The following is a 15,486-nucleotide window of genomic DNA, read 5'->3' as shown; positions in this document are numbered from 1 at the left end:
TCATGATCTCACCGTTAGTGAGATCGAGCCCTGCATCAGTATCTGTACTGACAGCGTGGAGCCTGCTTGGGATTCTCTCTCTCTCAAAATAAATAAACTTAAAAAAAAAAGAAGAAGAAGAAAATAAGATCCAGATACTCCACGGGGGCCAAATTGCGAGAAAAGCAAAGAGGTTTTCACCCCATTGCCCACCTGTACCCGAAATGGTACTTCACTATTTCAAGCCTTCCCGGGATCACTGTTCCTAAAGAGCATGACTTTTTATTTCCCAATAAGCCTTTTGTACTAGTCAGGGTAGGCTTGGTTCTGCTGTGGTAACAAACACCTCCAAGATCGTAGTTGCTTAGTAACACTAAAGGTTTGTTTCTCGTTCGTGCTGCACATACCGTGCGTCTGCTCTTCGTTACCTCGGGTACCGTCCCCGGAGGATCTCATGTGCTTCTATGATCAGGCAGGGCAAAAGAGCATGGCAAGTCAGGTGCCGGCTCACCTGTGGTTCTCCACGGAAGTGACATGTGTCCCCGTGCTCACATTTCAATGACAGAGTTCTGTGGTGCCTGGCTACGCCCAAGGGAGATGTAATCCTCGTGTTCTCAGATGAGGAGATCCGAACGAAGACCTCGGTAACATCTACCACCGCATTCTTTGCCAGCTGACATAGACAAGTCTCCGTCAGCTTTGGTAATGTTGGCCTCTGCTGACCGGTGACTGGCAGGCAGGTGGGGAGGGATTTCCCCCGTCCCCTCTCAGGAGGTGCCTCAGCAAGGACTTGTCTCAGGCTGGGTTCCAGCATTGTCTTCCTGTGAACCAAGAAAAAATCGGGACTAAAACTCCACCCCCAACCTGGACCTGAGGGCAGCATGCTCCAAAGCTGAGTGGTTTCTTCTCAGAAGGTTCTTTCTCTCTCTGCCACAGTGCTCGGGATAGTTGAGATGGAGAGGGGAGGAAAAAAAAAATCAGTACTTCCGAAAATGGTCAACTGTGATTTTCCTAGATCTACAAAACCCTGCCGCCCTAACCACACCTTCCTACACCCCTCCCCACCCCCCACCCCGGCGCGTGTAACAGGCAGGCCTTGGTCTGACACACGTCACATACTCTTCCCTGTCTTACAAATTATGAGCAAACGCTGGCTTTCCATGCACGTGCGCATACCTACAGGGAGCGAGTTGACACATGCACATAAACATCCGCCTCCCTACCATAGCCCCTCTCCCTGGGATATTTCCTCACACATAGAAGAGACTCCCTAACTTCCTAACTAAAATATGACTCTCTACGTGCTACTAATTTTGTTCCCCCTAAACAACTGCCAGGATTTCTCTCTCTCTCTCTCTGCTGGCTCACATCTGCCAGCTTTCAATTCCCCGTTTATGGAGCCCATTGACAATGGAGGGAGATACCAGGGCTCCCCTTTTACGTCTTTTGTTTTCATTCATTGCTTGGCAGCTGGTGAAGAAACACTGTAAGTGACTGGTGGAAACAATCCTTCCTGCTCAGCTACCGGAGGCAGTCTGACTTCTCTCTTCTCTCGTTTGCATAAAGATGCTTTGAAGATCACCTTGGGTTTCCTCGTGCCTTTTGAAAGCTTTCCCATACTTAAATAGATAGATAGATAGATAGATAGATAGATAGATAGATAAGTAAATAAATAATGTGTTTCAGGGGCACCTGGGTGGCTCAGTCAGTTGAGTGTCCAACTTCAGCTCAGGTCATGATCTCACGGTTCGTGAGTTCGAGCCCTGCGTTGGGCTCTGGGCTGACAGCTCAGAGCCTGGACCCTGCTTTGGATTTTGTGTGTGTGTGTGTGTGTGTGTGTGTGTCTGTCTCTCTCTCTCTCTCTCTCTCTCTCTCTCTCTCTGCCTCTCCACCACTCATTCATTCTCTTTCTCTCTCTCTCAAATATTTTAAAAAACCTGTTTCTTGAAATTCCCATTCCTGTAAATATACACTTATAAGTAGAAATAATAGGATCTGCCATATACTAAGAGCCTACTATGTTTCAAGTGATTCTTGCTCATTACCTTTATTCCTTGCAAGCCATCTGGGTGGATGTCAGCTTTATTTTGCAAATGATCAAACTAAGACTCAGAGAGGGTAAGTAGCTTGCCCAGCATCCCATGCTAGTGAGCAGCAAGGCCGTGATTCACCCCTAAGCCTGCCAAAGCTTATACCCTTCTCTTCTCTGACATGCAGCTACGCAGGAGCATCTGGTCCTTTGTAGTGCCCTAGATGCAGCTGCTGGGTTGATGTCAAAGCCTCCAGGAGAGAGACCACCAATGCTGTAAAGGCCAACTCACCACCTGCCGACAAAGTTGGTGGTCTTCAGCCCGTTGCACAAAGCGCAGGAATTAATCATCCGCTCAGGGAGCCCAAAACAAAGTCTTAGGCAGTCCAGAGGGGCCGTGTAGCAAAGTGATAAGGAGCATGGCCCTTGGCATCTGGATGCCTGTGGCCCAGTCTTCAGCTCTGTGAACTTGGGCAGAGTACCTAAACTTTCTAAGCCTCGATGTTCCTATCTATGTAAAATTGGGATCATAGAAGACTCTACCTTGTAGGGTTGTGGGGAGGGTTGGTCAGAACAGGTAAGAATACACCCTGCATAGAGCGCCTGGGTGGCTCAGTTGGTTAAGCATCCAACTCTGGATTCCGACTCAGGTCCTGATCTCAACCATTTGTGAGTTCGAGCCGCACGTTGGGTTCTGAGCTGGATAGCACAGAGCCTGCTTGGGATTCTTTCTCCCTCTCTCTCTGCCCCTACTCCGTGTTCTCTCTCTCTCTCTCTCTCTCTCAAAGTAAATAAACATTTAAAAAAAATACACTCTGCGTGCTGCCTGGTGCAGAGCAAGCCCTCAGTAAATGATGGCTGGGATTTTCATTAGCAAGAACTGACGAGTCTTCAGAGAGAGTTTTACCAATGGTGAAGTGCTCACCCGGTGTCTGTGGTCATTCCTCTTCCCAGGCCTGTCCACCCATCTGGTCCAGGCCTGCAGCCCTGTTAGCTCTTAGCTCATATGCCATGCTCCTGTCTCCAAGAATTTCCTTCTGGGCTCCAGAAGCATGGGATTATCACCAAAGAGACATTTCTGAGCAGCTCATCTGGGAGTGCTCTATGAAAAGCAGTTGTAGAGAAAGACCCCCCCCCCCCCAAAAAAGAAAATCTACCGAGGGGTAAGCTATAGTTTATGTCTTCATGACTTCAGCTGGGGAATCACAGAAGGAATCACAGAAGTAATAGCACAAGACAGCCATACTACGTGCGCACTGCCTTTAAGCCCTGCAGAGCTCTCTAATAAAGGACTGCCCAAGCCACAGGCCACCATCAAGATTTGAATGAACCTGTCCACTGGCAGTTCGGTAACAGGACCCCGGCCGTAAATATTGGGCTAACGCCATTGAAACGCCCAAGCACATGCCAAGGACTCTGCTGAGCACTTTATATCTGGTGTGGCTCATTTGATCTTCCCCACAGACTCCATAAGGTACTGTCCTCCTCCTCATCGTCCCGCAGGTCAGTCAGCGAGGTACAGAGGGTTCAAATCACCAGCCTGGGGTCCTGCGGTGAGAAGCGAGCAGCAGGGTTTCACTCCAGGTCTCCCTGGCTCTGGATTTCATTCCGTGCTCCCCGCCCCCTCCACTTTGTGATCTGGGAACCCGATTTAAGATGGGGTGTGGGATGGCCTGTCAGATGAGCTGCTGCTTGAGGGGTGCCGGTGAGCGTCCGTAGTGAAAACAGACCCTTGACCGTGAATGCTTGTGTGCCTTCGTGCATTCGTCCCTGCACCTCAGCAGCTCTGCCTAGCCAGTCAGTTCCAGCCTTAATTCAGAGGGTGTCTGGCTTCTCACTGTTTTTGTTTAGACTGACAGAAACACAGAGGAGACAAGAAAATTAAGGAGGGAAAGCAATCAGCCTTCAGCTTTGGGAGAAACAGAAGCACTGACGTGGAACAAAAGGCAGCTTTGTGTGGCGTCCAGTCCCCGCTACCCCCCCTTCCACGCACCCCCCCCCCCCCCAACCCCAGGCCGTTTCCAGAGCCCTCTCCTGTCTGTGCAGCCGACTCGAAAGCTCAGCCGGGTCCCGGCCCTGCCGCGGCCCCTCCTCCTCACTGCTCTTTCTCGTTGCAGGTAACCTGGACATCACCCCGGATGACCCCCGCTGGATCGGAGCCTGGTGGGGCGGCTTTCTGCTCTGTGGTGCCTTACTCTTCTTCTCTTCCCTCTTGATGTTCGGGTTTCCACAGTCTCTGCCCCCGCACTCAGACCCTGCCATGGAGAGCGAGCAGGCCATGCTCCCCGAAAGAGAGTACGAGAGACCCAAGCCCAGCAACGGGGTCCTGAGGCACCCCCTGGAGCCGGACAGCAGCGCCTCCTGCTTTCAGCAGCTGAAAGGTAGCAGCGCCTTGGACGTGGCGGGAGGCGGGGGGCAGAGTAATGGCGGGGCTAGGCCGCTGGGGGGAAGGTTCACCGTCAGGACTGGGTGCCGGGGAGCTTGAGGTAGCACCACGCTTGTTCCCATGGTTTGCTTTCTCTGGTCCTCTGCTTCCCTTTAGCCCTGAGAAACCAACCTGATGTTTCATCAACAACCTGATGTTTCAAAACAAAACAAAAGGCAGAGTAACTACCACTTAGCAGAGGGGCAGCAGACCAGTCTCCCCAGCAGAGACCCTCACTGGTCATCATAGCACCTGCTGCATCCTAAACAGAAATGTCCGTTGGAAGAAGGTTCTAGACCTCTCATGGAACCCTCAGAGTCTTTGAGGCCACCGCGTACAAGCGCGTTGGAGCAGGAAAGGACCTTGGAAGTAGGGCTTCCTTTGCCTGAAAGAGGCATTCTTCAAAAGCCACATCCAAAGTGCATTCCCTTCGAGTCGCTCCATCCCCTTCATGAGAGATGTGTTCCTCCCGAAAGAAGTATTAACTCAGTCTTAATAACAGAGTCACACTTGAGAATGCGGCAAGCTCTCCCAGTTGTTTTTAGAAGGTAAAGAATACACATCTCTTCTGACAGAATGGCGAGACACACACAGTGATGTGGAGTGAGAATGAGAAGCAGCCCTGTCCCACCCCGTCCCACCCCCGGGTTGTTGCCCCATTTGGTAGGGTCTCTTCAAGGCAAACGGGGACGAGCTGCTTGGTGTCCGTCACGGCCCCCCTCCCCACTGCGAGGTCTGTGCAGGGCCCCTTGAGTCACAGGAGCCCTTCGAGGGGATCCCTAGAGAACCTGCTGGGTTTTTGAAGCGGGCAAACGCACGGCTGGGGCACTCCTTCTCGTCGAGGCTGTGCCAGGAGGAAGGTGGATGGTCGCTCCTTTGCAGGGTCCGGGAACACCTGTCAGCAGCGACAGTCTTTCAGTGGTCACTTTAGAAACTGGGTGACAGGGCACCTGGGTGGCTCAGTTGGTTAAGTGTCTGACTTGGGCTCAGGTCACGATCTCACGGTTTGTGGGTTCAAGCCCCATGTCCTGGCTCGCTGCCGTCAGCTCAGAGCCTAGAGCCTGCTTCTTATTCTGTGTTTCCCTCTCTCTCTCTGCCCTTCCCCCACTTGCACATTCTCTCTCTCAATAATAAATAACGTTAAAACAAAATTTAAAAAAAAAAAAAAGGAAACTAGGTGACAGTCTCTTTACCGATCTTTTGTATAATGAAGTGCACCTTCTCTGGAGATGTTTGAGAGCCATGGGGAGGAGCTGAGGCCACCCTGTGCCCAGGTCCCCACTCGGCTGTTCACTAGAGCTGGGATCGTTAACTTCTCCACGCTTCGTTTCCACAAGTACACAGTTGTAGCCGCGTTCCTAAGTGACAGTGTGGCCGGGAGAATTAAAGCACTGCCTGCAGAAGACTGACTGTTCATAGTGCCTATTCATTAGGGATCGGAAGAATTTGTGTTAATCCTCAGATGAGACTAATTAATAACCTAATGTTATGTCTGAATCCATATTCTGTAATCGTTTCTACCAAAGTAGAAATTTGGAATTGCCCAAAGAAGGTCTTAAAAGCCAACTCTCTGAGTTCCAGAATGCATAGGTGGATGAGAAGGCCACCCACCTTGTGTCCTCAGAGGGCACCTTGACTTGGGCCCTCAGAAATCTTAATAGAAGAGCTCCCCCCTCCCCCCGCAAACAGCTGGTTAGAGGGAGATGCCTACTGTTGCCCTAATGGTGCAGGCAGCCACACAGAATATCCCAGTAACCACATCTGCAGGAATAAATAGGGCTGACGTGAGTGGCCTTGCAGAGGACATCCTCGACCAGAGCAGCGGCAGCCTTTATGGGTCTTTCCTTGTCCCAGGGTGATTGATTGCAAGGGCTCTGATTGCAAGAGCTACAGCAGTAATCTCTTACCTTTCATCTCTGGGGGTGCAAAGATGAAAAGACACAATCATGCCATCCGAGTACTCACCATCCAGCATAGGGACAGACCAGCAAGCCAGCAAAGGCAGCCTAACATGCAAAGGACTGTAGTAGCGAGCAACTGAAGGGGCGACAGAAATACAGCAGACCGGCAGGGGAGAGGCCACCTCCTGCGTCAGAGGCTGAGGGATGTCACGTATTCAGAATTCTTGGGTTATGATCTAGTTGCTCATCGACTCCATTTATTCAATTTTGTCAGCATGTGTTGAGACCCTATTAGGCTCTAGGGACACGGTGCTAGTAACCTAGGAAGCTTCTATTCTAGAGCTTGTGTCGTAGCAGGGGGAGGCGTGCAAAAGACCGAGTTAAAGCAATGGCCAGGTGAGCGTTGGACACGCCATGGCTGAACTGACCAGTACGTAGTTGGGTGGACAGGTCTGAGACTCACTATAGGTCATAGTGATCACAGGTTGTGATCTGTGCATGCACGGGCTCCACTTCTAATAATTCATGATTTTTAATTTAGAATTACAGTTCCCAGAGGCAGTAGGTCTGTTAACGGACCTAAAGAATGTCAGGAAAGGAAAGCAGTGTGTCTAGAAGAATCCCCAGGAGCCAGGATACAGTGATGGGAGCTATTATGCTAATAAACAAGTTTTACATGTGCCAGCATGTGGACGGGGGGGCCATGGTGGTTTACATCCTTTCTTTTTCCACGCGAGACGATGTTTTAGCCACATGGACGTTTCCTCCAAAAGCACCACGTGGTGTCCCTGGTGCTCCCAAACTCTTGATCCCATTTGCAACCTTGGAAGCCCCCGGGGTCTCCTGGCAGTGTGCTGCACATTTATGAGCACAGATGAACTGAGCAGCATTGTACGTGGAGGAATGAATGTTGCTCCAAAAATATGTGTGTTGCAACTCGTCCTCTGTTTCATTTGAGCTTGCCTATGGGTTTCTTCTCCAGCCATCTGTCCGTGTCCCCGGCCATGCCTTGCAGATAGGGAAGGCCTCTGGGAAGAGCTGGCACTGTGCCAGGAGCACCTGGCCCATCCACTTACCTCCTGGGCCTGGGACAGTCCCACCACTCCTGGGAGAGCAGTGGGGCTGCTCATCTGGGTTCACACCCAGCTCAGCCGCTTCCTAGTCAGGCAACCTTGGCCATGTTGCTTTAACTCCGTTTGGCTTTCACATACGGTGTCTGGTTGATACTTCACTTATTCCTGTTTATAGATGAGGAAACCAAGCTCCGGGGAGGTAGAGTTCAGGCTTGTGGTTCATTGTTCAGGGTGCTCTCCCCCAAAAAGTGGGCTTCGAGGGTCTCTTTGTAACAAAGTTGGCCATTATTTGCAACCCTGATAAGAAGAGGAGAGACAGAAAGCCCAGAGTGGTGGTCTTTAACTGTGTAGAGAAGCTGTTACTTCTTGCACAGCTCGGAAGTCCCCGTCTTATAGTGACTGTCACATCACTGTTTAACAAAGCAGGCAGCAGGCAGCCAAATGCTTGGGTTTGTGAAGCTCCAGTGTCTTCCTGGGTGGGAGTCTGCAAACCCAAGACACGTTTCTGCATCTCGGTTGTGCCACCAAGTAGCTTTTTCTTTGTGCCCTGGCTCTAAAGCCTCCCTTGCCCAACCTTGTTCTTCAGAACGTTTTGCTGATTTGTCTTTCTTCACCCCCTCACGACCTTCTCTGTGTCCGCAGCTGTGTCCACTCCTCCTGTCTATGCCAGAGCTGGGGGACAGGGCAGAGTGGGGGGGGGGGGTGGGCAGGACAGTGTGGCCTCCTGGATCTAGATGCTCAGGGCTTGTGGAACGATTTGGGAAAGTCAAGACCCAGAGGGAGGAAGGAATTCAGGGGGCTGTTACGGACAGATGTAGTGTTATCACCAGCCAGTGTGTTAAATCTCACATCCGTAGTTTGTGTTTTATTTGGAAATTGTCTCAGGTGTCAGTTGCCCTAGAGGGGCTTTGATGGTTCGGATCCCGGCTCCTTCAGTAGCCTTATGCTATACGCCTTCCCCATCACGTTCTGTCTGGTTGCCTGAAGACAACAGGCACTCTCCTCTTTTTTTTTTTTAATTTTTGTTTTTAGTGTTTGTTTATTTTGGAGACAGAGCATGAGCGGGGGAGGGGCAGAGAGAGAGGGGGACACAGAATCTGAAGCAGGCTCCAGGCTCTGAGCTGTCAGCACAGAGCCCGACGCAGGACGCAAACTCACGAACCGCAAGATCGTGACCTGAGCGAAGCCGGACGCTTAACCGCCCGAGCCACTCAGGCACCCCCTCTTTTTTTTTTTTTTTTTAATGTTTGTTTAGTTTTGAGAGAAAGAGAGACAGAGCGCAAGCAGGGGAGGGGCAGAGAGAGGAGGACACACAGATTCGAAGCAGGCTCCAGGCTCTGAGCTGTCAGCACAGCTTCACTGACTGAGCCACCCAGGTGCCCCTCCGGTGCGTGTCTTGTGCTACGTCTTGGGGCAATAAATGGACTCTCTCTTTAAGGAAAAGTGGCATCAGCAGGTGCTAGCTGACTTTTCAACGGAGCGTACTTGAACTCCAGCCCTGCTTGCAACAGCCCTGGTGTACCCTAAAACAGTGGGTCTTCTAGACAAGGCTAGAGGCTAAAAGGGAGGGGAGGAACCCACTCCCTGTAAGGATTGGCGCATCCTAGCCCTCTGATGGGCTTTCTAGCTGGGATGAGTGTAGCTGTTCCAGAGGTTTAAAATCCGAGCAGAGAGCCCTGCCTTTGATCAGTGAAAGAGAGGAGCAGTTAAAAGCTGCACGCTCTTGTCTCTGTGCACTTCATGCTGACTGCCAAGTGGCCTCTTCCTGTCCCAGAAAAATAGATGAACCGGGTGATGGCAGGGAACAGCTGAGCTGGCAGGGCTCGGGCGGGGCTTCAGGCTCAGAGTCTTAAAAACCACCCCCAAAACGCGGAGGATGGTTTATGAGTTCCCAAGCACTTGCAGGGAGTTCCCACTGGGTCCCGACAGTCCGGCTGATGAATGCCACTAATCTCCATTCCAGCCATCAAATCACAGAGCTTGGGGTTAAACTAGGTTCCCAGGTTGCCAGTGTTGGGGATGATGCAGCCAGGAATGGGGCCAGGTGCCCGGACTTCAGATCCTGAGCTCTTTCCGCTGTATTTCCTCAAGGATTCACTGGACTGTTAATGCCCTGAGAAGAAGAGGGGAGTCAGCCTGGGGCTGATTGAACAGAGACCCTTCCTGCTTCAGAGAAATGTCCCCTCTCTCTGTTCCACTTGCTCCTGTTCCAAAGGGGCCTTGCTCAGCTCCAAGGGGCCTTGCTTCTTCCACTTGCTCAGCCCCAAGGGACCTTGACTTTCAGGGGAGATGAAATCTGCCCCCGTTGTTACCTTCTCCACCCTCCTGCCCTCCTAATGCCATCCATCCCTGGGCTCTGCTGACTTTACCACCTGAATCCATCTCCGGCCTGCTCTGCTGTCTCCTGCAGTCCAGTCGGCCCTGCCCCGCTGGTCTGTGTGCACAATACAGGGGTTGCAGAATGCGTCTGATCCTATGACCGCCTGCTGCTTAAAGGGACAGAGGTGGAGCCCTTCGTGGGGCTTCGCAGCCTCTTCTCACACCACTGCCGCCCTGTCCCTCCACGCCAGCCTCCCTTCACCGGCTTCCATCCCCAGGCTCCCTTGCTCCCCAGACTTCGCATTTGCCGTTCCCTCGGCTGGAATTCTGGTCCCGTCATCAGTCCTCACCTCCCAGTCACATCCCCAAGGACATTTCCCTGCCCTCCCGGGCATGTTGCTCTCCGTGTCATGGTCCTAACGTTACCGTTGCCTGAGTGATGATTCCCTTAGTCTGCCCTGCCTCTGTTTTGCCCCTGCTCCTGGACATCGGTGCTTGGTGCACCGTTGATAAACGGGGGGATACGGGGATCACTGGACATGCGCTGCCACGCCCAGCAGTCTGCTGCTTTCCTTCAAGCTGTCCTCACCCCCAGCCCCCTCCCAGGGTCTTGGCCTGTGTTTGATCCACCTACGGATGCAGGCTCAGTGGGAGCTCTACCCGTGCTGAGTGCCACAGCCAACCCACAGGTGACCTGCCCACGTGGGGGAGGGGCTGCTGGCCCAGTGGCTCGGGCGGACTTGCCCCGGTGACTTTGGGCTGTGCGAGTCCTCTGCCAGGTGTTTGGGTCTGGGGCTGGGTGCTTAGCCCTCCGCACCCACTGCTCTCCCGGTGTTCCGCAGGAGCCCCACGTGTACCAGCCTGGCGGAGGGATGCGGCTCACGCCTCCGGCTTCTAGAACTGTGCCGGGCCTCCTCTATCCTCTTCCAGCTAGCAGCCAGCGTCTGCCACGTTCTCCTTAATGAGGGGCCTGTGCCTTTGAGCATCACGTGATTGTGAGGAGCCGGCGTTCCGAGAGCCCTTGTTCTGCAGGCGAAATGGCTGAGTGTCTTTGATCATGCAATTTGTCTCCAGAAATGTGCTCTCCCCTCGTGTGGATTTCCCATTAAAATCTTCCTTCTTGATCCTGTGGCCAAGGACACCATCCCCACCCTCCCAAATGCTCGGAACCCCGTGCCAGGCTGTGTGGTTCACATGCTGCTGTGCCCAGGAGTTGTGCCTGCAGGTCCCCAGGACCAGTCTGGCCAGTGGCTTCCTCCTGTTCTGACCAGCGTTGCTGGAGGATGTGCTGGGGCATTATGTCTGTGAACAGGATGCAAGTTGTTCCAGAAAGCACCTGACATAACATGTGACAGTACCCAGCGTGGTGCCTGGCACCCCACGGCAACCCCACGAGTGGTTTCTTAAGGAAAGAAGGAAGGAAACAACCAGAGGACAGCATTTCCCAACGGGGGTTCCTTGGAACACGAGTCCTCAGAGATGCTCAGGGAAAAACAAATCCGTGGGGGGAGCGAGGAAGGTTACGTAGTCAAATAAGCCTGAGGAAATGTCTGTGTACTATGTGACCCTCTTGGAGACTCAGATGGTTATATTCGAGTATTAAAGGCCCTTGGGAAACCAGCTCTAAGGAAAGCTGGCTGGTGTTGTTTTATGCCACGGGACCCCAGGACTCTCTTGTTCAGGTAAACTCTTCAGGCCTTTAGGAAATGTTACCAGAATAAGGATATAAGGTGGTGGGGATCACAGGAGGTTTGGAGGGATGTACTGAGTCCACAGGGAGGACCTGAAGACAGGTGCAGAAAGCATGTAGCATTTCAGCCTGATGTGCAAGGGTGAGCAGGATCCCTGTGAGTGGAGGGTGGAGAAAGGCTTCTAGGCCCGGGGGCAGGTGCAAACAGAGGCAGGGGGCAGAAATGCCCAAGGGGCGCCTGGGTGGCTCAGCCAGGAAAGCATCCAACTCTTGATTTCGGCTCGGGTCATGACCTCATGGTTCATGAGTTCGAGCCCTGCATCGGGCTCTGCACTGACAGCATAGAGCCTGCTTGGGATTCATTCTCTCTCTCTCTCTCTCTCTCTCTCTCTCTCTCTCTCTCTCTGCCCCTCCCCTGCTCATGCCCACACTGTCTCTCTCAAACAAACTTTAAAAAAATGTCCAAGGGGCGCCTGGGTGGCTCAGTCGGTTGAGCAGCCGACTTCGGCTCAGGTCACGATCTCGCGGTCCGTGAGTTCGAGCCCCGCGTCGGGCTCTGTGCTGATGGCTCAGAGCCTGGAGCCTGTTTCAAATTCTGTGTCTCCCTCTCTCTGACCCTCCCCCGTTCATGCTCTGTCTCTCTCTGTCTCAAAAATAAATAAACGTTAAAAATTTAAAAAAAAAAAATGTCCAAGATGGGGGTGGGAGAGAGACATCTGGTTTTGGGGACTAGGACTTAGAAGAGGTCGTGGTAGAATAAGTCCCGTGTCCATTCCTGCACCTAGCAGAGTTCCCGGTATCTGAGGCCACTCAGTAGGTCTTCGGTAAAATTATGAATGGATGATGGAGGGCGTTCGCATTGCTCTTCTGAAGTGTCTGGACTTTAGGAGCCATTGTTTCCCAGCTGGGGGGTTTAACTCAGCATCACCTGTGGGGTTCTTGAAACACGCCCACAGTCTGGCTACACCCCCAGAGACTGATTCCATGAGTCTGTTAGGGAAGAGGGAGGTGGTCCAGGCACCTGGGTGTCTTTAAAGCTCTCCGGCGATTCTAAGTGAAACCCCAACTGAAAACAAATACAAGAGGTGGCGAGGGTCCTTCGGGGGGTTTCCATCAGAGTTGTTTCTGCAACAGTTGCAAATAAGAAGAAATGTGGGGAGGAGACCCTCGCATGAAATAAGCTCGGGACAGTGTGTGACATGACCCATTTGGGAGGTCCACAGTGACATTAGCACATTGAAGGCTCTGAGAAGGTCTGTGGTAAATGCAGCACTTCAGGAGGTAGCGTTAGGGCTTAGAGACGGGCACTTGTATCAACTTGGGTGTCGAAATCCACCCTTTCTCTTGCGAGCACTGCTCTTTCTTTTTCCAGCCGTGCGTTCCCCTTCAGGTAGAGTTTTCGTGAATGCTAAATGCCACCGCTGATATGGCGCGTCATGCTCCCGGAGAGGTTCTTAGGCGCTGGCCTGAAGTTACAAAAGTGGCATTTTGCTTACGAAAGGCTCTTTATTTCTTCAGCCATTCTCTGCTTGCTCCCTCTGACAACAGAAAGACGCAACAGTTGCATCTGAGACAGCTTCCAGAGTCCCAGGCGCCTTTCTCTGTCTCACCATGCTGTTTTTCCGACTTCAGCCTCCCGGGGGTCACCAATTTGAAGCTGCGGGAGATAGCTGTGCCTCTGGGGGTGCTTGGGCTTAAGCCAGCTAATGTGCCCCCACCACTAATCTTTTTCTCTCGGGCCTTCTTGGCGGTGTTATGAGGAACTGGGGATTTAAAAAAGAATAGAACTGATTGATAGGGGCGCCTGGGTGGATTTAAAAAAGAATAGAACTGATTGATAGGGGCGCCTGGGTGGCTCAGTCAGTTAAGTGTCCGACTTCGGCTCAGGTCATGATCTCGTGGTTTGTGAGTTTGAGCCCCGCGTTGGGCCCTGTGCTGACAGCCTGGAGCCTGCTGCAGATTCTGTGTCTCCCTCCCTCTCTGCCCCTCCCCCGCTCATGCTCTGTGTCTCTTTTCCTTAAAAATAAATAAACGTTAAAAAAATTAAAAAATGAAAAATAGGACTGATTGGCTCTGGGTTTCCCTGGCCAGTCCACACCCATTGGGTGCTTGGGTTTTAGTCTAAATCCTCGTTTCCTGTGCCGATGGCGTCTTGTTTGTTTGCTCAAACCATGACCTTCTCCATCCACGGGACATGGTACCTTTGGCCTGTTACCAAAGACGGGTAAATGGAAGCCGGATAGCTGCTTGTCTCACAGCTGGCAACGAGAGGGTTCCAGGAAGCTCCCCTGGGTCCCTCAACAGCCCAGAACGGAGCCTGGGGGACAGTCTCATCTGCAGCGACGAGGTCACAATGAGCCCAAGTCAGCCAGTCTTGGGCCTGTACATAGTAGGCACTCGCTTCCAGAAGGCTGTCTGACACCAGGCTTCCCCTCCCACCTGGACTTCTCCCCACCCCACCCAAGGGTACTTCTAGATGTACCTTCCGTCATGGCCCATGAGCCTGTGGAACGTGACCCATGGTCTCGGTTTCCACAGTGAATGTTTCCTAAGAGATTGTGACAGTTACCTTTTGAGACCGCAATGTGTTTATTTATTGGATTCTTTCAACCATCTTGCATTTATTAAGCATCTGCTCTCACCGAGCACAGTGCCCCCATCTAGGATTGGAGCTGCCCCATCTCTGTGTGCAGGTGGCTCCTCTCATGGGAGAGACCGGAGGACCCAGGCAGGGGTGTCCCGGGGACACTAGGGCACGGATGACAGCCTGCACAGGGTACAAGGGACCCATCTTGGTGACCTCCAAACATTTGTGCCATGCCAGGAAACTTTCTAGGACGTACCGTACCATGACTTCAATGTCATCCCTCCACTTTGGTGTTCATTCACATCTTCGTTACTTCTTCCGTCCCCTTTCGTTTGGATTTGGTCGTGACCTGGAGGCTGTTATGTATCTTAGGCCCACCCCACTCCTTCTGCTGCCCTGTTCTCTTCTGCTCCTGGGACCTATGCTCTGGGAAGTGCTTCGTGACGACTTCTCTTTCAGAAAACCGCTTTTCCGTTGACTCACGTCCCCATGCAGAGACCTGAAGATTTAGAAGCGCGTTCTGGAGAGGAGGCAGACCTGAGTTTTGCATTCCAGGAGAGTGGTTTTGGCAGCCGCTCAGGCAAGCCTTGCTTTCCTTGTGTCCGCAATGAGATGGTGAGTCCACCCTGCCGGAATAGCCCTCGGAGTGAAATGAAGGACCCTTAGCATGTTGGCGGCCCTCTGACACAGCTGGTCCGGCAAGCATTGGCCGTCACTGTCATAATTACCAAACAGCTGCACACACTGGCTCTGTCTCCCCTTCTTGGGAGCATTAACCGTGATGTATTGACCGCAATGTTACGAAAGAAAAAGAAGGCCAAGGCCAATTTCAGTAGCGAGCCTAAGGGCTGAAATATCTGAGTCAAGGGCAGCACCACTGAGGCCCACAGCAAGCGCGTCCCCGGGCACCATCAGGTCCCGGGAAGGGCAGTGGACAAGGACTCGTGCCCCCGACCCCCTGACCCATCCAGCCTGCTGCAGAAGGGCATCTCCTTGGGAAGCCAGTGGCTCCAGTGGCAGCTCCCAGGAGCCCCGCTTTCCCCCGCAGTCACTTCCCAGCTCTGCTTACTTGTCGCGTTTGCTCACACAGAGGCCTCCTTAGAGCAGGCTTGGTGTCCCCCACCTTGAGGGCTCTCGCCCGAACGTAGCCAAGGAGCACTTCCGTTCCATTAACTATCATCATGCTCATTGAGGGCTTACCTGTGTGCCAGGAGCGCTGAGTCACATGCTTGCACGCACGGGTCTCATTTAATCTCCGCAGCCATCCGTGGGACAGGGTGGCATGCTCTGGGCATAGACCTTCTCAGTCTTAGAGATGGAATTCAGATCCCGGCACCCTGGCTCCTTACGGGACTCTGCAAGCCTTTCTTTCTCTCATTTCTTTCCCTCCCTTCCTGTCCTCCTCCTCCGAAAAAAAAAAAAAAAAAAAAAAAAAAAACACCTCATAGACTAAGCCCCTGAGTCGTTTTCCCCAGCTCCCATA

The 15,486-nt window shown here is 52.5% G+C and overlaps 1 protein-coding gene across 4 annotated transcripts in view; it reads left to right on the top strand.

Annotated features, from left to right (window-relative positions):
* SLCO3A1 (solute carrier organic anion transporter family member 3A1) overlaps positions 1-15,486 on the top strand; it is a 319,399-nt gene that overhangs the window by 244,612 nt on the left and 59,301 nt on the right. For 3 of the 4 annotated variants that reach the window (XM_086711482.1, XM_086711481.1, XM_086711483.1), the window contains exon 4: positions 4,126-4,389. The exons of the other annotated variant lie outside the window; for it this stretch is intronic. In XM_086711482.1, the coding sequence (XP_086567608.1) occupies positions 4,126-4,389 (264 nt within the window). The remainder of the gene's footprint in view (positions 1-4,125; positions 4,390-15,486) is intronic. 4 annotated transcript variants of the gene reach the window in all.

This window comes from Puma concolor, chromosome B3, assembly GCF_028749965.1.
Source record: "Puma concolor isolate L17-30 chromosome B3, mPumCon1.1.hap2, whole genome shotgun sequence".
In the NCBI taxonomy this organism is placed as follows: Eukaryota; Metazoa; Chordata; class Mammalia; order Carnivora; family Felidae; genus Puma; species Puma concolor.
The sequence above is the reverse complement of the archived record's forward strand: the minus strand, read 5'-3'. Positions and strand labels throughout refer to the sequence as shown.